The sequence below is a fragment of the Rattus norvegicus genome, chromosome 1 (genome assembly GCF_036323735.1).
Source record: "Rattus norvegicus strain BN/NHsdMcwi chromosome 1, GRCr8, whole genome shotgun sequence".
NCBI lineage: Eukaryota > Metazoa > Chordata > Mammalia > Rodentia > Muridae > Rattus > Rattus norvegicus.
In genome coordinates, this window is record NC_086019.1 from 147989351 (window position 1) to 148012602 (window position 23252).

Sequence of the window (23252 nt, forward strand, 5' to 3'; positions counted from 1 at the left end):
AACCAGCTAATAAATCTCTTTCTAATCCTGTTATTTTACTAATTACAAATAAGATCTATTTTTATTTTCCTTTCAGGATAAAGTCTCACTGTATATAGCTCTGGTCTGTAGCTTACTGTATATACAGGCCTGATTAGCCTTGGGCTTGCAGTGATCTATCTGGTAAGTGCTGGAATTGCAGGCACATACCACCATGCCTGGATTATTCTATCTCAATCTACTGAGACACACTGTGGTTAATCCTCATTTAAATTTATTCATGTGATCAGAATATATACTTTTAACACTAAATCATATTATATATATGTTATTAAAATTAAACATTTTTCCATCAAGAAATTTGTACTGTAAAGTACAACCATTGTTATTTTTAAGCAGGCTAACTTCTAGAAAAGTTTGGAAGCCAGAGGACAAATAGGTCTTTGTAGGGTCTTTCTAGTACATAATTCTCCTACTGACACAATTTGAATGCCTCTAATCCTACAAAGTAAAGAAGCTCATTAGATTTTAATTTGGTGTAAAAGAGTGCAGGACAGTCAGATGAGGGTCAAAGTATATCACATCCAAGTTACTTGGCTTTGAAACTATTCTAATGTCTTCACTCACAGGAATATAATTTGTCATAACACCTAAGTCATAACTAGAGGTGAGACAAGTAATAGTGGTGCTCTTACCATATTAGGAAAGCAAAGCCCTAAAAGATTTAACAAGACAAATAACTACCAGAAAGAAGAGGGAAAAGTAGCACTTTTTTTTTCTGGTTTTCCTTTTTATTTAATCAAAGACTGGTGAATAAACATAAATACCGCACAATGACCAGATCATTCTTCATACTGTGCACACACAGACCAATGAACAGTAATCGCAAAGAAACTTGCAGTCAGCAGTGAAATGCACTCAGCTTTTCTTTCCCTTGTTTAAAAAAAAAAGGAACCGAAAGCCACAAATTTAGAATCTCGTCAGCACATATTCTGCTGTGACAAATGATTCAAACATAAATAGTGGATGTAAAGAAACTATATGCTAACATATGTATAACCTTTGTTAATGAAAAACCAAACAAACAGAAGCAGCCGTAATGATTAAGATACATTCAGTTACTGATAACTAGTTGTACCCAGAAGGGCCTTATCAAAAGGGAATCGTGCTGCAGAGAAAAGCTATATATACATACACAATGAGAAATAAACTGCAAGATCAACGCATGCATGTTTAATACTGGAAAAAAATCACAGCCCTCCAGAATTTCTCCACATTTGTTATAAAAGCCCTCTGCACTCAACTAAAATTAAAATGATCTTAAAAGTATAATACTTCTTTTCAGCCACAGAAACTGCAATGGAAATAAATGTTCAGAGTCATTTTCAAAACAAAAACAAAAATCTATTCTTCTGATGACATGCATGATTCAACGGTCTATGCAAGATACGGTGCTCTACATTCCCAAGGACTAGGAAAAAAAACCTCAAGTCAATGTTTAGTTTGCAGATAGTCAAAGGATTTTGTATTCCAGCAGGAGTTCAAATCTTCTGGATCTTTTCACCAACAACTACTGGATTTTCTTTTCTGATTTTCTCAGCAGCATCAGCTTTGTAATTGTAAGAGCAATTGTGAACATCTGAGTAACGGTGCACACCACAGTAAACATTTCCACACCGGCATTCAAACCCTGGAAATGGATGAATATGTGTACAGCATGGGTTAGACAGGAGCGTGAGATATTAAGTTCTTCCCACAGTTAATGCTAAGTAACCCTGTCTCTAAGTCTCTGAAGAATACTGTAAAGTTTCAAGAGCTTCATTCTCAACTCATTATCAGATAGCTTCCTGTCTTGCTCCCATCTACATATACTTATTTGTACGAGGGCAAGGCTGATTTTTTCTCCAAGCTGGTTTCTTCACTTGTGATATGCTCAGTTTCTTCCTAGGAAAAGGCTGCTAAACTGAAAATGGATCATTTTTAAACTGAAAATACACAATGTAGAAACAAGCCTACTGTCAGAACAACTGTAACATTTAATTGACAGCAGACCAGTGACTCCAGAGACGTGCTGCTGAGTGACCTTTAATTTCCCCCTCTGCTAAGCTCTCAGGAGCTCTCTAAGTGAACAGTTCTGTCTGGGGAGATGAAGAAGACCCTTGAAGCAGATTTCTGTGGGCCAATATCCTCAGAATCAGAGACAATTCACTAAGCTTCTCTAAGTCTCACATATGCACTTTTTAAGGGGTCATGAATTACTCTAAGGACCAGGTGAGTGTCCAATATACAAAAACACCCAATAAAAGCTACTTAATTTTAGGGCTATGCCCTGTGAGCTCAGAAACTCAGAGTGACAGTGATTGCTTTTATGTTAGTGTGCATTTGGGAAAACAGAGCTCAGGAATAATCAATATCTAATCAACAATTGACATTCACTGTCTTTACCACATTTTTAACTTTAAAAACATATTCTGAAACTAATAGAAAATTGAAGCAATCAAAAGCTAAATTAGATGAAAACTAAGTCCTAAGCCTTGTGATCAGGAAGTCTGAAACTTCATGAAACTTTTAAATGATGTCTTTGATATTAAATATGTACATCTTAAATTAAATATATATTGAAGGAATGGGGAAGTTTAGGTTATCTTTGACATCATACTTTAATCTCCTCCCTCAATGCCAACTCATGTTTCAGCAAGAAGTAGATCCTAAGGTATCATTTTTTTTTCTTCTATTTTTGCGAGAGAGGTGGTCATGTAGCATATGTTGGCCTTGAACTTCTGATTCTGCCCCCAATTCTCAAGTGTTGGGATTATAAGCATATGCTACAATGAAGCATACTTTTCACTCAAAATCTTACTGTGCTCTGTTCATACACCTGATTTTTATACCTGTATTTGGTACTATGCCAAAATAAATAATAAAAAAAATCAGCAAAACTATTTTTAGTTGCACCACTTTCCAGTGAATCCCAGAGAATCCCAGGCTTACGCTGGCCATATCCATAGCGCTGATGTCAGAGTGGAGGGTGCACTCCCCTTGACAGGCCTCTACTTCCCTTTGTTTATATAAACTGACCACAGAACTCCTGTCCCTGAATGTCCAGGGCAGTCTGACTGAGTTTAATGGACATTCTTTGGATAGTTCCCCCTTAACAATTATGACAGCTGAGTTACCAATAATATATATACCAGTGGTGGCTTCTATACAGCACCAGGCTGCTTTGCTTTTACCTCAATGACCATGCGTGGTCTATGATTAGCACCACTTTATAGGAAACACCTCACAGTTCACCAAAGGCCCCCAAAATACCATCCCCTTGAAGGCAAGAGATGCACCTTTGCCCTTTTCCAGCATTCACAATAGCTTTACTTGTCAGATACTCTACAACCCAACTGAAGTAAATTTTTAAAAGCTTAAAAAAAAAAAAGAAAAGCAGACAATCCTAAAACTGACATGTACCTAATTCCAATGCTCACAGAGGCAGCAGCTATCTTAACTGGTCAAAAACAGTGTGCATAAGTTATTCCAAAGCGTGATCTTAACTTTAAATCATCCAAAGAGGCCCTTACCAGTAAGTCCCACTTTCTTCCTGCACATGAAACAGCGATTCTTTTTTTGTTTTGGTTTTTCAAGAGACTTGCTTTGCTCTTCAGATGGCTGCTGTGTCGTATCTGATACTGAAGCTGACAAAAACAGGAAGGTGGCAAATTTAGCTACTTAGTAAGATTTGGAGTTTGGGTGGTGGTTAACTCACATCCCATATTATCCTATGCATCTGTAATTTAAAGACTATCTGAGGAACTGATTTATAGGTAGAAAAGATACTCAATAATTTTCCACTATTTACAAAACAAGACCATCTGATCATTAAACGTTATGTGTACAAACAGGTAGAAGGTAATCTGTAATAGACAAATGGTGCTTCTAAACACTTGCTTACAGATTTTCTTCTTTTGGTGGGAAGGGAGAGAGACAGAGAAAGACTGCCTGACACCCAGGAACTCTGAGGGAATGTACAAGAAGAAAACAGCCATATGAAAACTTCTTAACACTGCTCACAGTCTTCTAAATAGACTTCTCAGAAAACAGGAATACTAATGTTCTTAGAATGTTTCACATTTTTACGTGAAGTCACTTAAGCCAAGTGTTGTGGCACATGCCTATAATTCAGTACCCAGAGGATTGCTGTTTGAGCCTTGTTTACAGGATAAGTAAAGTCCAGGCAAAGCAACAGAATGAAAATCTTTCTCAACACTATCCCTAGTCCCAAAAGCTTTTAAGATACTAGAAAAAAGAATCAGATACATGGAAACTTTAAAATGATGAAATTATGATGAAAACTTAAAAACAATACATTTTCTGCCTAAAATCAAGAGCAGATGCACTAAGACTCAGGTTGAATGGTTGCTACTAAACCCTGTAGATGTGTCCTTTCCTGTTACTTGTCACTCTGGCCCTCCTAAGTGCCCCAGAGACAGAGTCTATAACCTACTTGGAAACTGTAAAAGGCCTTCAAATGGTTTAAGTTCAACTCGCCCATTTTGTCATAACCAGGGCCTCCCAGGAGTCACTGCTCTTCCAACTATACTGGGAAGAGCAAAAGGCTTTCCCATTTCAGCTATGTGTGTTCTTCAATGTCAAGATCTAATACCCTTCCCTCATCAACACTCTGGGCAGCTTTCTACTCTATTACCCCTGCTATTGGCACCAACCCAACCCTCTCTCTATTTGTCTGCTGCAGTTCACACTCTGATGGCTCCCCACCATTCCCCATTTTAAGGTCCAAGGACTTTCACCATTCCTGTCACTCTCTCTGGCCACATTAGATCATTCCTTAAGCTGCCATTGCTTGAGCCATGGGAGGGCTGGAGTTCCTATGATACCTCTCTCTCACCTGTAAGATCTTGTGAGGTCCTTGTTGTGCATGATCTTTAGCTACTAACTCCATTTTGTCTTTCCTGTTTCAGCTGCTGTAACCCACAGTTTCAGAATAAGAAACCCTCTCCTGAGCTCCTGTGGTATTTTCTAACCTGGCGTAACTGGATTCTGTGAAGGCAGGAACCTGTCTCATCATTCTTGTTACCAGAGCCTACCCTGCTGCTACTGCCACTCAAGGAATAACTGTTGGTGGATCAGTATTAGATCACTTACCTACTATATCTATGAAGGACACTCCCACAGCCACAGTACAGCTCCTCTTAGAGAAGCTACTTACAGCAGATACTCAAATACAAGAGTGGATTATAACCTGCTTATGTTAACTCATCTAGTATTTAAAAATATGACACAAACAAACGCCATAAATTGTAAGTGAATGGATGGTAAGGAAGAATTTTGCATACAAAGCCTCTACTAGACAAATGAAAACAAGGCCAGAGAAATTTCTATTAATATACATCCTTATTTCTTACTTATGGATTTTGAGACAGGGTCTTAATTCTGTGGCCCAAGCAGGCCCCAAATTCACGGTAATCTTCTTGATTCAACCAAGTGCTTGGATTACAGGTATGAGTTACAATATCTGGCTATACTGTGTTTTCAAACAAAATAGGTACACAAACTTTTTATTTTCTATAAACAAGTGCCCCTAGAATGTGAGCTTACTATGGACAAAGAGTGAATATCTTGTTTAAATCACCGTCTTTAGAAAATTATTAGGTAAAGCTTGACTCTGTAAACAAACTCAAAAATAATTATTTAAACTATATTCAGAAATAAGGCTGAATATTGTCTTTAAAACTTGTAAGCTACAATATCTAATCTGTTCTCTATAAAATGTGGTAGTCAAAAAATTAATTCTCAAATGTCAATAACAAATGGCAGATTGTAAACAAAATTGGTTTAATTACTGAGACAAATATTAGAAGTATCTGGAAATGAAGAAGAGTAAAAATTCATGTTCTCACTCTGAACACAAGTGGTATCACACACGTCAACAGTAAATCTGCCCTTAGCCTGAATACCTAAGACCAATCACCAGGGCAGATGCAACTTTGAAGGTAAAGACTGGACAGCTGTGTGGAAATGCTCGTAGCTAGAACTCGCATTTAGACTGCTGAGTCCTGGATATAGCACCAAGAGATGATGGGAGGGAACATCTGCTCAAGCCCAACTCTTAGTACAACCTTAAACAAGCAACAGCTAAGTTTAAATAAATTCACAAGTCAGAAATCTGTGAAAGACAGATTCCAAGACATTACTGTTTCCTTGGGTTATAGTTAAGATATAAGACCAGAGAATGCCTTATCCAATTCTGTTTATATTGAAGAACTAGTCAATCATGAATAGAGAGCTATGTAGTAGGCAAAGAAGCCAAAGAACCATAGTCTTTCTGAGTTTAAAGCCAAAGTCAGGACAGTTTCTTCAGAACGAGATAGGTTTTCATATAGGAAAGTGAGAATTAAAATTACACCACCAACTGTTAGTAATTAAGAACACGTGACTGTCTAGTCACACCCACTGGCCATACAGGTCTGTGGAGGAGGCCAATGTAACAATGTAAAAGAGGAGAAATAAACTGTAGTATGCTTTCTAGCTGAATTGCTAACTGGAATCCTGCTAGACACAGTGTACTGGCCATTATTGTTAAGATACTTCAAAAAAGCACTAGACAGGTAGGAGTGGTTTTACTACCCACATGGAGGATCACATTCAAGAGGAACAAGGCCCTCTGCTCTGGGTCCTGTAAACAGAAAAAGAATAGAAATGTAATAGTAAGTACATAATACAATTTAAACCCTAATTCTCTTTGGGGTATATTCATAAACACAATGAAAAACTAAGCTGAACTTAAAATGACATTGGTAGGTAACCGCAAACACTATCTTAGTATGTTTACTTTCTCTTGGTAGGATACAGTACCTCTATATAATAGGATGTATTTTTCCTCAGACAATCTTGGCAGTTCTCAAGAATTAGACAAAGCTTTTTTGGCACTGAACATTTTCAGGACCCAAGCACGTAAGAGAACTTGACCATAGAATTCCAACCCAGTGAAGGGCCAGAAGAGTGTTTCTGAGGAGCTCAATCATTCGGTTTACTTCTGCTATGCATCTAGTGAAGACATAGAACAAATGCTCCCGAGGCATTCACTGCAGATAGTTACAACCAACTAATCTTAATTTTTTTAAATCTGGATCTCATTTTCCTAGATGTGGGTTTAAACTGAGTAAAATGTAAGTTCTTCCTAGTTTAAAAATCCTATGTAAAATAAGAAAAAAAGTTAACTTCCATGAGAAAAATCACATTAGCACTGAGACTAGCATTCAAGAGAAAAGCGTGCCTCGTCTATTATTTTCTAGGAATACCATTAATTCTAGGCCTGGCAAGACAGCTCAGTGGGGAAGGCACTTACTGGCACACCTGATGCCCTGGGTACAAAAGGAAAAAAGAAAAAAAAAGCCACACAATGAAAGGACAGAACAACGCCAGCAAGCTCCTCACCAAACAAGGGTGTGCTTCATTCTCTTCAGAACTCTAAGTGAAGATGAGTTCACCTGGCAATTATCCTTAACTCTTTGAGAAAGTCTAGTTGCTTTTCAAATCATCTACAGTATTCAGAATTCCCATAATGTGTAAGTGTCCTAGTTTGCACACAGTAAACAATGCTTGTTATTGCTACTGCCTGCAGCACTCTGCTGGGGCACGTGTTAATTCATTATGGGTTTGCTTTTGCAGTTCCCTGGTGACTACTGATGCAGAGAATTGGTTCATTTGCTGACAGTCACTTTGTACATCTTCTGTGGAAAAATATCTATTCAGACCCTTTGCCTATTTTTCTTTCCTTTAAAAACATCTTATTAATTCTTTGAGAATTTCCAAAGCTCTATTAAACATTTTTATTAGATTCATAAATTTTTAAAGATTCATAGAATTTATGTGAGTGTTTTGCCTACATGTATTATGTACCACATGCATGTTTGTGCCTTTCCAGCTAGAACTGGAATTTTGGATGGTTGCCAAGCAAGCACCATGTGGCAACCCTTTTTTTCACTGGATTGTGTTATTCTGCTTTCTTTCATTCTTTCTTTCCTTATTTTTATAGCCACCACAGATTAAAACTATGAGCCCATGCATGCTGCCCAAATGCTTTATCGTCTAGGAAATTTTATTTCTTGTTTATCCATCTTTATTAAATGGGTGATGTAAAACATTCTCTGTACTGCTTTTCCATTCTTTTCATGAAAACAAAATCATCCATTTATCCTCTTTGGTTGCTATTGCTTTAGGTGTCTTATCTATGAAACTTCTAATCTAAGGCCACAAAATTTACACTTGCCTTAAGAGTTTTTACAGTTTCAGTTCTTATATTTATGTAGGTTTTGGATACGTTGTGGGTGAACTTTTACATTTCTTTATGAATTCATTCTTTAATCAGGCTTTCATTTTCTTACTGGATGACCTTAGACTTTAATATAGACTGCCCTTAAGCTTTTGAGTGTATTTCTGGACTATCAATGCCATTCCACTGGTCTATTTGAGTCCCTTCACAACAGCACTTTACTCTAGATTACTGTATCTTTTAATAAAGCCTGAAGTTGGGAACTATTAAGTACTGTAACTTTTTCAAGACTGTCTTGGCTGTTTTCAACCATTCTTTAAAATCAGATGAAATCCCTGATTTCTACGCCATTTAAGCTTTCCTAAATAGTAGTCCCAATTTAGCTAACAGTTCCCCCACCTGCCATGACCTACTGATCTAACAACTCTCCCTAAGAATCCTGGTTCTCCCTGCCTTATTCTTTTTTTTTTTTTCTTTTTTCTTTTTTTTTCGGAGCTGGGGACCAAACCCAGGGCCTTGTGCTTGCTAGCAAGCACTCTACCACTGAGCTAAATCCCCAACCCCCCTGCCTTATTCTTGACAGCCCAACCTTCCAAAAAGCGGATTTATTCTACACTAAAAAGGTCTACAGTCATCTTTTATCCTAAGTCTCCTTTAACTCCCAGATCAATTGAACAACAATACATAAAACAAGAATATCCTTTATTGGTTGTACAACAGTCGAATAATTTTAAATTTCCCGCTAGGTGGGCATGATTCAAAAATAGTGAAAATGCAGAGGTGAAAAAATGTCAGGGAAGGATAAAGATATGAAGCCAGGAGCTCTACATCTCAACCCCATCTTCTTTTCAGCCTGCAACACCCAAGACCTGGGAGGGCTGTAAGGGTAACCAAAGTTCAGCTCTATCTTCAAGGAAGCCAATCCAGTTCAGCATTGTTGAATATACCAAGATGCATATATAGTTTGTCTTTAAGCTAGTTTTTGTAAACTGGAAATCTTAGATTGTTTTAAGAGCTTGAGAAACTGCTTGCTATTTTTTAAATTTTTTTTAAAAAGATAATTAGATAACATACAGCAATAGGCTAAATTTTCATTTAAGCATGAGAATTAGAGCCAAGATGCCAAACGAAAGCATCACCACCTACCTGGAGGCATCATACCATAATAGATATTACTAACAGATGAAATGCTATTCTGAAAGCCCCAGTGACACTGGAATACACATGGATAACAGGCAGCTTGTCTAACCAGCTGACCCTACCTACTTGGGGAACAAAGAGGACTGGACATGCCAGCAAGATGCACACAGTGAATCCCAGCTCACAAGCATCTCACTGTCTTGTGGAGGGAACACGGTCACAGTTGGTGCCGGGGTTCCAGCTCCCTGGATCATGTGCCTGTGCTGCAGAGGCCTTTCTGTTTTTTTTCAGTCACTCAAAAGATGAAATGATGAAGCATCATTCTCTGCTTTGTTCAACAGGCAAATCATGTGTAGGGCGTGTGTACTTTTAAGTATCTATATACAGAGGAGCATATTTACATTTGTGTTGACAAAACAAAGAAAATATTTTAAATTTAAAAACAAGTTAAATGTTTTTAAGGAGGTTATTCAGGGATATAGCTGTAGGTCAAGGGTTTGTTCTGTAAACATGAGGATCCGCCTCAGTCCCCCAGAACCTACACTTATGAAACAGCTGGGTCCACTGGCACATCCTTGTCCACTTGTCACTTTAGACAACTTGGTAAACTCTGGCTATGTGATAATGAGAACAGTGGATGGCATCTGAGGAAGACGCTCTCATGCTCCAGCTTCCATGCCTACACTAACTCACACAGACATCAGAGGATGCTACTGAGAGCCTTCACAAGCTGAAAACTAAGTCTTTCTTAACTGTGGGTGAAACTGAAACTTACATCTGATTTGTTGAAGATTCTGCTATGCTGAAGTTTGAATGCTGTCTTTAATGAACTTAAAAGTTAATACTTATCCAAATGTCATTCAAAGCATTCTTATAAAAAGAGTGTCTAACTTTGAAAAACATTCTGCGGTCTTTCTAATGACATAACGACTATCCCGGTTAATGCACTCAGGGTGAGCTGGAGGAAAACTTTGATGTTCTCCATACATCAGAATGGTGTAACGTACCTACATTATTGCACTATTAACTCACCTACCTTTATCAACTATTCAACTCCCATTGCATCTTTAATCTTTGTTCATTTTGTTCATTTTGTTTTGTTTTTCTAAGACCAGGTCTCACTATGTCCTGGAACTTGCCATGCAGAACAGACTGGCCTTGAATTCACAGAAATATGCCTGCCACTGCAGGGATCAAAGGCATGTGCCATCACACCCTTTAATTTTATGATTCTTTTCGCACACAGCACAGTTCTGTTTAAGACACATATAACTCTCCCGAGTGAGTGGCAGCTTTGTTCTTTTTCTTCTCTGCTAACCTCCCTCTCAAAACTGTTTGCTCCTGGGATCTCCACTTGGTTGTGTCTGTGGCCTGAAACTAATCAGGATCCAGATGGCTGTTTTCTGTTCCTTACCTTCCTGCTTTGCTTTTAAACTCTATTCTCACTTTAACAGCCTATACCAGACCATCTAAAATTCAGCAACAATCTTCTTCACTTTCCTTTTACCTACCTACGCCTTCCAAATATTCTCTCAAATTTTACATTTACCATCTCTGCCTCACTCAAGGACATTTTTCTGTAATAGGCTACAGAGATGGCTGAGTGTTCAGAAGCACACACTGCTCCTGCAGAGGACCCACATTCAATTCCTAGCACCCACAGTGAGCGGCTCACAACTGTATGCAACTTCAGCTCTGGGAGGACCAGATGCCTCTGGTACCTGTACTCACATGCTATGGTCATACACATAAAAATACATATTTAGAAAACCCTTTTCTGTAACTAATACCTTTCTGTTAGCCTCTCCGTCAAAAGCAATAACATCACTGTCACTGTAATAAAGCTAAGCTTTGTTAGCACTGTTACTCTTTATAACTAGTAGATAACCTAACATTTCCCCTTTTCTGAATCTAACATAACCTACCATCCTTACTTTCCTTAAACTTTTCTACTTACAAAAATACTGTACACTAATTATACTTTATGAATTTATAGTAATATGTGAGTTAGATCAAAATATTTATGCTGGTCACATAGTATATTCACTTCCTACTTCAAAATCTGCACAAATAGGAAAATATGGTCAAGGGCTGACTAGGCAAGAAATAAAGGATATCTATATTATTTAATATAAAATTCAATGACCAAGTTGAATATTTCAGATCATCTGTCAACAAAATGCCTTTAACATTCACGATGCAGAAGTCAAGGTATTGTCTTTTTAGACCCTGCCACGGTGTCGCACAGCCCTGAACTTATCTTTGCATAGTAAGCTCCCTTGGCTGACAGGATAATAAAGCCTAGCAGAGATCAGGAGCCTCGTAAATGCCTCCCCATTGCAAATGCCTTCAGATACATTTCTCAGAGTTCTTGGGTCACTTGAATCCATGAAACCAGGATGAAAGCATGGGGTGTCACACTGTGAATGCAAGTAGCTGGATGTGACCACCGCACTGTAGTTCACATGGGGAGAGGAGTGCCTGGGACCAATAAGAAAAGCCTCTTGGATAATCAGTCAAAGCCAAAATCAGCAAGGTTCCTGCAAACCAGTAGTCCCAGTGCTTCGAAAGGAGAGTTTTGGTATTTAACTATTTAACACAACTGAACATAATAATATAATACTTCTATTTGGTCACTTGAATTACATTTTTCAAGCATATTTGAACCTTTACTCTGATCTAATTATGTAAGTGGAAAAATGAATCCCAACATTCTAGTCAATTAAGTATTTGAGAATATAAAATACACTTCTCATAATAAAACTAACAAAGCATATACGAAGTCCCCACATCTATGCTAGTACCTGGCCTACAGAACTCAAGTGTTAAACACACACATGCTATCATATGCAAACCTTGCAGGTCTTCTGTCTCGGATACTGCTTTGTCCACTGATGTACTGTCCACTTGGGAAGGTGCTACAGATTCTGATAAAAGTGACTGATTTGATACAGGGCTAGAAAAGCAAAAGATATATTTTTAACATAAAGTTTTTTAAAATTAGTTTCCTAATTTTAAAGATAGGGGCAGTATTCTGTTGTCCAGGATGGTGTTAAACTCAAGCTCTTGCCTCCTTTACGTAAGTGCTACTGCACTTAATATTTCAGTCTGAATAGATCTTCTAAGTACACGTACAAACTAGAAGGACACAGTTAAGTACCACTTCTTCTAGAACACAGACACACGTGAACCTAACATAATCATAGGGCTTGGTAACTACAGGCTAATTAGGGACAAAAGGTTATGTTCTGGAAACCAAAGCAATAGTGCATTGTTTTTGTTTTTTTTTAATACATTCCAAATATCTCATGAATGCTCTAAATGAAAACTAACGAGATGCAGCCTTGCTTTAGAAACTTTAAAACATTGTAAATGAACACCTACAATGAATTTTTAAAAAGAAAGCACAGTGCAAAAACTTAATTAGCCTACTTTATAACAGAAAATGGAAATAAGTCTGTCCTTCCTTCCTCCCTTCCTTCCTTCCTTTTCCTTCCTTCTTTCCTCTTCCTTCCTTCTTTCCTTCCTTCCTTCCTTCCTTCCATGCCTAAGGAGAGCCTAAAACTGCATAGTTCAGCCTAGCCTTGAATCCCAGTCTTCTTGCCTCTGTTTCTGAGGCAAGTCTGAGATTATACAGGCATGCACCATGACTTTCAGAACTTAAAACACGTATTTCTGCATGTATCTCTCTACCTCTAACTTTAGAGCTAAAAGCAAAAATATATTATAATAAAACGGAAAAATTAGTATTGCTTCATGATAAAAACAAAGAATCCGAGGCAATCCTCTTCTGATTCAGGGCACTAATATCTGCAGACCGAGGACTGCAGTGTGAAGAACGAACTTCAGAAGCAGACCAGTGTGCAGTGTGAGAATAAAGGAAAAGACGTCTGAAAGGGGCACTGAAGGCTTGCAAGAGCTCTCGTTCAACAACAAAGAACAGTACAGAGCATCTTGCAGCTAGTGAGTAGCGAGCAGTCAGATAGGGTTCTAGGCCAGCAAATCCTGCAATAGCTTTAAAGTGTTCCTTAGTGAAGTGATTACAAACTATCTTAAGATCAATACTCTTTAGTTTCAGGTATCTTTCAGAAAGTAACCTTACCCTGGCTGCATAGATGAAGACGTAGAATCTAGCGCCGACTGAGCGTCTGGGACACTGCCATCTGCGCACTGTACTGGTAAGGATTCAGACAGACTGCTGACAGAAGCTGCTGCAATACAACCACATTGCAGGTTAATATTCTGAGAAAAGCAAAGGAAGACCAATTCCCCACAAAACACAGTACATAGGTTTCCCTTCTTTAGTATGTCCTACTTGGTTTTTAATTTTGTTTTAGTGATATGAATGTAGCACTCTATACATGACAGACAGTGAAAGGAAGTATTACATATACCCCATGTGTTGTCATGAACACTGCTGTGCTTTAACTGGATTACTTACCAGGTGGGCTTATTCTACCATTGCTACTGTTCTGTCTTTGAAGATGTTCTTTATAGCATACTGAGCACATGCCATTTGTACGAGGGTTTCCATAAAATCCGCAGCCAGTGGAGCAAAGCATAGGTGCTTGGCTGTGATTAGTTTCTTGCGCCATGTTCTTCTGTTGCACACCTGAAATTGGCACAGAATTAGTAAAGAATCCCAACACTAGACTTCAGTGTTACATTATCCAAATCTGCCTTCTATAATGAAGGGAAAACCATCGACATGCTCTTTCTCTAACTATGCTATGCTATCCCTTGACACAGGGCGAAGGTAAAGAGCAAAGGACACTTGGTGAACTCCTACTTCAAGTTACTCTCTGTAAGCAGGTCTGTGCTGGCTCAGAAAGTATACAACTTCCCCAGAGGAAGCAACCTTTACCACCCCAAAGTTAACTTTAGTGTGGACTCTTAAAATAACACTTTATGTTTTGCTATAAGTTATAACTATGCAATTTCTAAATATTTAAAGTTTTGTTCAAGTCTGCCTTAACTTGTGATTTATTATGTTTAAAGATTACCACCTAATATAATTTTTGTTCTGGTGAATATGGAGAACTGGGCAGAATATGTTGGTGAAAGGAGAAATGGGAGTTAATCATTTTGGAAGGTAATTTAGCAGTTCACCTCAAGAGTCCTGTAGAAGACAAATACTGCTCTCTGAACCAGCCCTCTGTTTCATTAAGCATGATAAGCTACAGAATATCTATAGTATAATCAGAAAAAGAACAAAGAATACACAAAGATGTGGATCGTGGCATGTTTATAATGTAATTAAGAAAAATGTTTACTTTTTAAAGCATTTATAATTTTAAAGAGTAAAATTAAAATCTACTGGGACAGAGACATTAGTCACTGCATGCTGGGACTCAGGAAGTATTTGGGAACCACTTGAAGGTGATAATCAAAGCAGATGGAAGAATTTCACATGGTTTTTCTCCCAGAAAGCAACTGGTGACTTGGCACAAACAACCCATGGCAGCAAACAGTAATAGCTGGCTTATTAAAAAGAACATCTTCTAAAAGAAGGTTATTACAGACCAAAAAATAATAGATACTCGAAATAGAAAATGCTTTGTTACTGAAATTGCCTTGACTTGGTTAAACACCAAAGAAAAGCATTCACTGTTCACAAGGACGAGAGTTTTCTCCCTCTGAACGATTTGAAGATTGTTGAAGGTAAAGATATATCAAATTTAATAATCAATAATCACAAGGCCCTTTGTCTAGGTTACAAAAAGAGGCTGCAGACTTAATATCCACCATTAAAAGCAATGTCCCAGATCACCATGGTAGAGCACTCTTTAATCACAACACTCAGAGGCAGAAACCGGCAGATCTCTGAGATACAGTCTAGCCTGATCTACATAGCAAGTTCTAGGCCAGTCATTGTTACACAGTAAGATCCTATCTCAAAACAAAATAATGAAGGAAAAATAAGAAAGAAAGAAAAGATCTCGCTGGGTGTGGACAAGGTAATGCATACCTGTAAATACAGCACTTGGAAGGCTGAGTCAAGAGGATCCCTAGTCACTGATCTAAACTATACGGAGTTCCAGGCCAGCCTGGGCTATCTAGGAAGACTCTGAATAAAAACAGAAAAACAAAAGCATAAACTTCAAATAATGGAAAAGGTCTCTATGCACCAGTGTAAGAAAATGCTAGGGTGGTGAGCCAGAGTGGGAGGGTGGGTGGAGGAAGCACCCTCATAAAAACAGGGGAAGGAGGGATGGAATAGGGAGTTTGGGGAGGGAAATCCAGAAAGCAGATAACATTTGAAATGTAAATAAATAAAATATCCATAACAAATAATACAAAATACTTCGGTGTAACTCTAACCAAGCAAGTGAAAGGTCTGTATGTGTATGACAAGAACTTCAAGTTTTGAAGAAACAAATTCAAGATCTCAGAAGATGGAAAAACCTCCAGTGCTCATGGATTGGCAGGATTAATATTGTAAAAATGACCATCTTGCCAAAAGCAATCTACAGATTCAATGCAATCCCCATCAAAATCCCAAATTAATTCTTCATAGAGTTACAAAGAGCAATTTGCAAATTCATTTGGAACAACAAAAAACCCAGGATAGCAAAAACTACCCTCACAGATAAAAGAACTTTTATCTCTCTTTCTCTCTGTGAGTGTGTGTGTGAGAGAGTGACTCTGTCTTCTTTCTGTGTGAGAGTCTCTCTCTCTGTCTCTCTCTTTCTGTGAGTGTGTGAGATTCTCTGTGTATGTGAATCTCTCTCTCTCTCTCTCTCTCTCTCTCTCTCTCTCTCTCTCTCTCTCTCTCTCTCTCTCTCTCTCTCTCTCTCCCCCTGACCTCAAGCTGTATTACAGAGCAATAGTGGTACAGAGAGAGGCAGGTAGATCAATGGAATAGAATTGAAGACCCAGAAATGAACCCACACACCTATGGTCACTTGATCTTTGAACAAAGGAGCTAAAACCATCCAGTAGAAAAAAGCATTTTCAACAAATGGTGCTGGTTCAACTGGAGGTCAGCATGTAGAAGAATGCAAATAGATCTATTCTTAGTGCTCTGTACAAAGCTTAAGTCCAAGTGTATCAAGGACCTCCACATAAAACCAGATTCCTCATAAAACTGCAAAGCTTCTGTAAGGCAAAGGACACTGGCATTAGGACGAAACGGCAACCAACAGATTAGGAAAAGATCTTTATCAATCCTCCATCAGAGACGGGGCTAATATCCAATATATACAAAGAACTCAAGAAGTTGGACTCCAGAGAATCAAAAAACTCTATTAAAAATGGGGTATACAGCTAAACAAAGAATTCTCAGCTGTGGACTATCGAATAGCTGAGAAGTATCTAAAGAAATGTTCAACATCCTTAGTCATCAGGGAAATTCAAATCAAAACAACCCTGAGATTTCACCTCACACCAGTCAGAATAGCTAAGATCAAAAACTCAGGTGACAACAGATGCTGGCGAGGATGTGGAGAAAGAGGACCACTTCTTCATTGTTGATGGGTTGCAAACTGGTATAACCACTCTGGAAATCAGTCTGGAGGTTCCTCAGAAAATTGGGACATAGTACTACCTGAGGACCCAGATATACAACTCTTGGGCATATACCCAAAAGATGCCCCAACATATAACAAAGACACATGCTCCACTATGTTCATAGCAGCCTATTTATAACAGCCAGAAGCTGGAAAGAACCCAGATGTCCTTCAACAGAGGAATGGATACAGAGAATGTGGTACATCTACACAATGGAATATTACTCAGCTATCAAAAACAGTGACTTCATGAAATTCATTGGCAAATGGATGGAACTAAAAAATATCATCCTGAGTGAGATAACCCAATCACAAAAAAATACACACACGGTATGCACTCATTGATTAAGTGGATATTAGCCCCAAAGCTCAAATTAGCCAAGATACAATACACAGACCATATGAAACTCAAAGAAGGATGACCAAAGTGCAGATGCTTCAGTTCTTCTTAGAAGAGAGAACAAAAATATCCATAGGAGGAGATACGGAGACAAAATTTGGGGCAGAGACTGAAGGAATGACCATTCAGAGCCTGCCCCACCTGGGATCCAGCCCATATACACACAGCCACCAAATCCAGACAATATTGCTGATGCCAACAAGTGTATGCTGACAGGAGTCTGATATAGCTGTCTCTTGAGAGGCTATGCCAGAGCACGACAAATACAGAGGTGAATGTTCACAGCCAACCACTGAACTGAGAACAGGGTCCCCATTGGAGGAGTTAGAGAAAGGATTGAAGGAGCTGAAGGGGTTTGCAACCTGATAACAACAACAATACCAACCAACCAGAGCTCTTAGGGACTATACCATCATCCAGAGAGTTCAAATGGATAGACCCATGGCTCCAGCTGCATATATAGCAGAGGATGGCCTTGTTGGGCACCAAAGGAAGGTGAAGCCCTTGGCCCTCCCAAGGCTTGAACCACGCCCCCAACCCCAGTGTAGGGGAATGTCAGGGCAGGGAAGCAGGAAGGGGTGGGTGGCCAGGTGGGGGAAAGGGTATAACATTTGAAATGTAAATTTAAAAAAATCCAATAAAAAAAGAGAAAATATCCAATAAAAATGATTGTTTAAATAATAAAATAAAATAAAATAAAAAAACAAAGATATCATGAATTTTGCAGGCAAATGAATGGATCTTGAGAATATCATTCGAAAGAGAAAAAAGAAAAGAAAGAAAGAAAAAGAGAAGAAAAGGTCTCAAACTATTAAGGGATGCTACTTCACACCTTTACCTGGGAATACAATCTAAGATTCTGACAAGCTTATTTTTCACTCCATGACAGGTTCTCTCAGAATCCCATCCTTGTCAGAGAGTGGGGGGTGAGGTGAAGAGGGAGAGACAGAAACAGACGGAGGGGGGAGGGGTGGTGGCAGCGCAGACAGAGACAGAGAGAATATCATGTGTTGTATCAGTCATCTCTCTCCTGCAGTCCTATATATTCATGTCAAATTAAAAAGCAATTACAATGTAGAGAAGTAGTATGATGGCAAGATGTTCCTGATGGACATTAGTCTATTCTCTTTTGAGTGTGTATGTGTTAATATGTGTGTAGGTGCACGCTCATTTTGTATGTACATCTGTGTTTAGGCTAGAGGTTAAAACTAGAATGAGTTGTTTTCCTCAGTCACCTTCAACCCTACACTTAGAAGCAGTTCCTCACTAAACCTGGAGCTCACCAATACAGCTAGACTGGCTGGCTGGCCAATGCCAGGGACCCTTCTGGTTTTTCGTTCCTAGCACTGGGATTACATAGGATGCAAGTTGCAGTGTTTTGCTTTTTATGTGACTGCAGAGGATCTCAACTCAGATTCTAATGCTTGTGTATCAGACACTTTATCCACTGAACCATCTCCCTAGCCTTATGTTCTTTGTGTTTGTCTAGTTTTTTAAAATCAGCGTGACTGCTAACCATGATAAAGATAATTAAGTAACGGAGCTGGGATTCATCCACATAGTCTGGCTATAGTCCAGGTTCTAAGCTAGCAGTTTTAAAAGTATGGTCCATGAGCTGGTATGGAGGTCGACACTATACTCAAAACAACATTAACAAGTTACCTGCCTTAAAACAAAACAAAACCCATACTCTGAAGGATCCTTTGTAGTGGTGCAAAAGCAGTGTTTTTCAGCCAGAGGCTTTCAATGAGCCGAACAGGCAGTGGAACAATGTACTAGCAGACGTCATGTTACACCCAGAGCAAAAAGCAATTTATTTGTTAAATCTTGCACAAGATTTTTTTTTTCTTTTTTTAAGAATAGATTTTCTGAGGGGTTGGGGATTTAGCTCAGTGGTAGAGCGCTTGCCTAGGAAGCGCAAGGCCCTGGGTTCGGTCCCCAGCTCCGAAAAAAAGAACCAAAAAAAAAAAAAAAAAAAAAAAAAGAATAGATTTTCTGGTGTCACCTATTTGCATTTTGGAGAACTGTATCTTAGAAAAAATGGTTGTGCAACTATTTGAATTGTAAGGTGACTGAATTACCCTTTTAATGAACAACTTTATTTAAAAGAATGACTGGCACACTGGTTATTAAGACTTGAGTCTGACATTTTCTAAAAACAAGGGACATGTAGGATACCTGTCACTTTAAACAACCAACTGTAAGTAGCCACTACAAGGATAGAATTCAGTCATTCAGACAGAAAGGGCTTAAACAAGTCTCCAATATTTTGAGTGTTTTAGTGATATTATTGGCATTAACTGAATGACACCGATCCAACATTTAAAGACCTCCTTAAATCAGTGAATCAAGTACCCAACGTATGTCAGTATAAAAATCATTCATGAACAAAAGAACCATTCAAATGGAAAGACACACCAACAAAAAGACAAAGAGGTTTTACATGCTACCAGAGTCTAAGCTGCAATCATCCCTAAAGAAACTATCAACTGTCAAATTTTGGTGTAGTATTAAAGAACACCATCTTTTATAAAGCTGGGAAGGTTATTAAAACATTCTTTTTTCAACTCCAAGAGCCCAGATTTTCTTTACAGCACTGTATATATTAAATTCAAAGCAACCACTAAGATCTTATTTTATTAAGCCTTTTATCACTAAGAAATGTGTAGGGAGGGGCAGGTTCACTTTCCACTAAAACATTTAAAATAAGTTAGTATTAAATTTTTTCCCTCAGTTTTACCTGTCATATGCTAAAAAGCACTAAATATAATATTTAAAACAAAATCTCTTCACGTTATTCATTAATTTTAGAAAGCGTTAAGATTTTGGTACCAACATTCTGAGAATTCATTGCTGCATGCAAAATGTACATTTCTCAACACAGGCTAAGGCAGTTCAAGAGAGCTAACAGACTTTTTTTTTTTTTATTTGTGAAAAGAGGCACAAAACTGACTTATACAGTATTACCTCTGGACTTAAAATTTTATATAAGTGGAGACCACTTGGGGATGGGGAGAGCACCTAGTAAGATTCCCTGGGATAATAGAGAAAAGACAATGTAAAAATACAGGTTCAACCTGTTACTGTACCATGCCACTAAGCAGCAGATTAAAGTAAGATACAATAAAGGAGTTCCCCCTACCCCAATATAGATAAACATGCCAGTATAACTGAAAGCCACAACATCCAAAAAAGAGAGATGTCATTCTATGAATACTTCAGGCAAACACAGAGATAAAAGTGAAATATGACCATCAAGCTTTTCTGCTACAATTAACCTCAAAACTAACATTAAAACTCAATGCCATCTAACTGTAGCTACTTCCAAAGCCAAACTATCCTGCACAGTAGCAAACAGTAATTTTTCAGAATTTAGGAGACACAGGGGATTGATTATAAAATGATTCATCTTACTTATTCATTTTCAAAACATTGAAAACATACCTTTGGTAAAGATTCAAAATGACCACAAAAAAACCAAAAACCAAACTAAATCAAACCAAACCAACCAACCAAACAAACAAACAAACAAAAAAAGAAAAACCAGCCCAAAACCAAAACCAACCCCCCCAAAAAAAACCCTAAAAAACAAAAACAACCCCAAAACCACAAAGGGTAACAATTTCTATGAAGGCAGTGGCACAGCAAGGGTACTGGGGAAAAACCCCAGGTCAGCCCCTCCTGCCATTTCTGATAGGTGAACAACTTGCAGGACATAAATCTGGCACTGAAATGATCAGGGAATAAAATGGGTAAGGGAAGAGAAGGAAGATCAATTCTTCATACTGCACTGTGGGACTCCACCGCTGCAAATCCAAGCTCTTAGAGCAGTGAAAGCCAGGCACAGGAGTGAATACTGCCTAGCACAGTGTAGTCATAAAACAGCTCATGAACTGAATCCAACGTGCTGAACTGACTTGTCCCAGTCAAAAATCACAACCTATGTTCTCTAATACTTCATGGTGATTCAGAATTTACTGGGGAACTGTTGTTTTGTCCTTATGCCATTTATTTCTACACAAATTTTCAAGATGTCACTATGAGACCCCAGTTTAAGGGAGTTCTTTATGTCTTTCTTGAAGTCCATCATCATGATCAAATGTGATTTAAAATCTAGATCTTGCTTTTCAAAAATATGGAACGCTTCACGAATTTGTATGTCATCTTTGCGCAGGGGCCATGCTAATCTTCTCTGTATCGTTCCAATTTTAGTATATGTGCTGCAGAAGCGAGCACGAGACCCCAGTTTAAAAATGGACCAAAGTCATATAACTGGTGAACCATCAAGTCAGTCTTTTAATATTAAAAAATTAGGATGACAGCCTGTTGTATTTAAAACAATTTTGAGACATTCATGAATTTTTATTATTTGCATTTAAAAATGAGCTTAAACTTTACTCAATTGTTCAATCTTAAGATAATATGCAACTTTAATTAGCTGTAACCTACTGTACTCAAAATAATTAATTTTTCCATTTTGTCTTTTTCCCTAACGAAGTCCTTATCTATATAAATATTCAAGATTGTATAATCTGAGAATGCAAAAAAATTCATTACAAATTAAATTCCTACAAAAGAACAACAGTGAACAAAGGCAAGAGACAATTCTAAGGACATGCCTTTGTTTCATTTCCTAGAGTGAGCTCACCAGTTCCAGTGAGTTCTTTTGGGAATCTCGGGCTATTTTACTTCCCATGCTAATGCTGAGTTTTGTCCCTTCAAGCAGGTGGGAGTGAGGAGCCTAGAGATCGACTTCTATGGATACAACAGCTGTACTATGTTTAATTTTTCTGTTTTACTACCTTGCTTCCAGTTCTACTGACTTCAGCTCTCCTGGAACACCTAGTTTGAGTTATTGTACAGTAACTGTCCTTGAAGAGTACTCAACCAAGCATTCATGTTCTGCATAATGTATCCAGCTCAGTCTACTTTCCACACAAAGTATACTGTGTAAAATGAGAATAGTCTTGGAGTCAGTTAGCAACAGTGAAATTCCCAACTTGGTCCTTTTCTTGTCTGTAAGAGTTTGGACATTGTCACTATCCTACCCTAGGGTTGATGCTCTAAGAATACATGGATTACCTGTCCAACACATGAAATGATGCATCCAGTGCCAATCATACAAGTAAAGCTCAATCACTGCTCTAACTCAGCTGTGCCTAGAGGGAGAAGCCAGTCCTTTGCTCCATCTAGACTGCTCATTCCTAGCTCTTGCTTCTCCTTTTCTGTAGATGTTGTCTGCTGTGGCATCTGCCCAACAGTCCTATCTATTTCAGGAAGTCAGTTTCTTTTGCATTCCTTAGAAAGCTGCTTGTGGCACTCTTTAGGATGTTTAAATCTGACCACAGGCAACCTTGCGACTCACATCCCAGCTATATGAAGCTTCTTCAAATCTCTTTTATGCCAATATGAATCTTATGAAATATTTATTGACTAACCACATCTCATTATTATGAAAGTAATATGGAAATGCTACTCAGAACAGATGCTTAAAGTGGTTATAAAATGCATGCATACACACCCCTATTGTTTTCCTGCCTTCTTCTAAAGGAAGAAATAGTTTACAGTGAGTAGTCAGTCCAGAGAAACTGTAAATTTAATCTTACTCAACCCTGTTTCTGGTTGGCCAGCAGATATCAAAATTATTTAGCTATTAATCGTCAAAAATTGGTGAATTCCACACGAAAATTTCAGGTTTCCAAGTAAAATAGGAAAAACTCACAGAGTGAGCTTATGTTCTAAAAATTGAAGCTAGCTAGGCAGGCTTAACTCTTTAGGATGACCTATGTCTGCTCACTAGCTCATCAGTCTTATTGTTTGTCAGATCACACACACTCACACACCACACACACACACACACACACACACACACACAAACTTTATTAGTTCTTTGAGAATTTTGTACAGTGTTTTGATAATATTCACCTTCTTCCCCAACTCT

The 23252-nt window shown here is 38.2% G+C and overlaps 1 protein-coding gene and 1 non-coding gene across 25 annotated transcripts in view; both read right to left on the minus strand.

Annotated features, from left to right (window-relative positions):
- Positions 1 to 748: 748 nt before the first annotated feature.
- The window catches only part of Zfand6 (zinc finger AN1-type containing 6), a 71123-nt gene continuing 48619 nt past the window's right edge, over positions 749 to 23252 (minus strand). For 9 of the 24 annotated variants that reach the window (XM_039105750.2, XM_017588943.3, XM_006229499.4 and 6 more), the window contains 6 exons: positions 13845 to 14015; positions 13506 to 13614; positions 12259 to 12359; positions 6620 to 6664; positions 3552 to 3665; positions 749 to 1669 (listed from right to left, as the gene is read on the minus strand). In XM_039105750.2, coding sequence (XP_038961678.1) covers positions 1521 to 1669; positions 3552 to 3665; positions 6620 to 6664; positions 12259 to 12359; positions 13506 to 13614; positions 13845 to 13998 — 672 coding nt within the window. In that variant the 5' untranslated portion in view covers positions 13999 to 14015 and the 3' untranslated portion in view covers positions 749 to 1520. The remainder of the gene's footprint in view (positions 1670 to 3551; positions 3666 to 6619; positions 6665 to 12258; positions 12360 to 13505; positions 13615 to 13844; positions 14016 to 23252) is intronic. The other 15 variants (XM_006229507.4, XM_063284840.1, XM_063284839.1 and 12 more) reach the window with 3 other exon arrangements.
- Positions 21441 to 21547, minus strand: Rnu6-891 (RNA, U6 small nuclear 891). Its single transcript, XR_005499928.1, has one exon. It is a non-coding gene; the product is annotated as a U6 spliceosomal RNA (small nuclear RNA).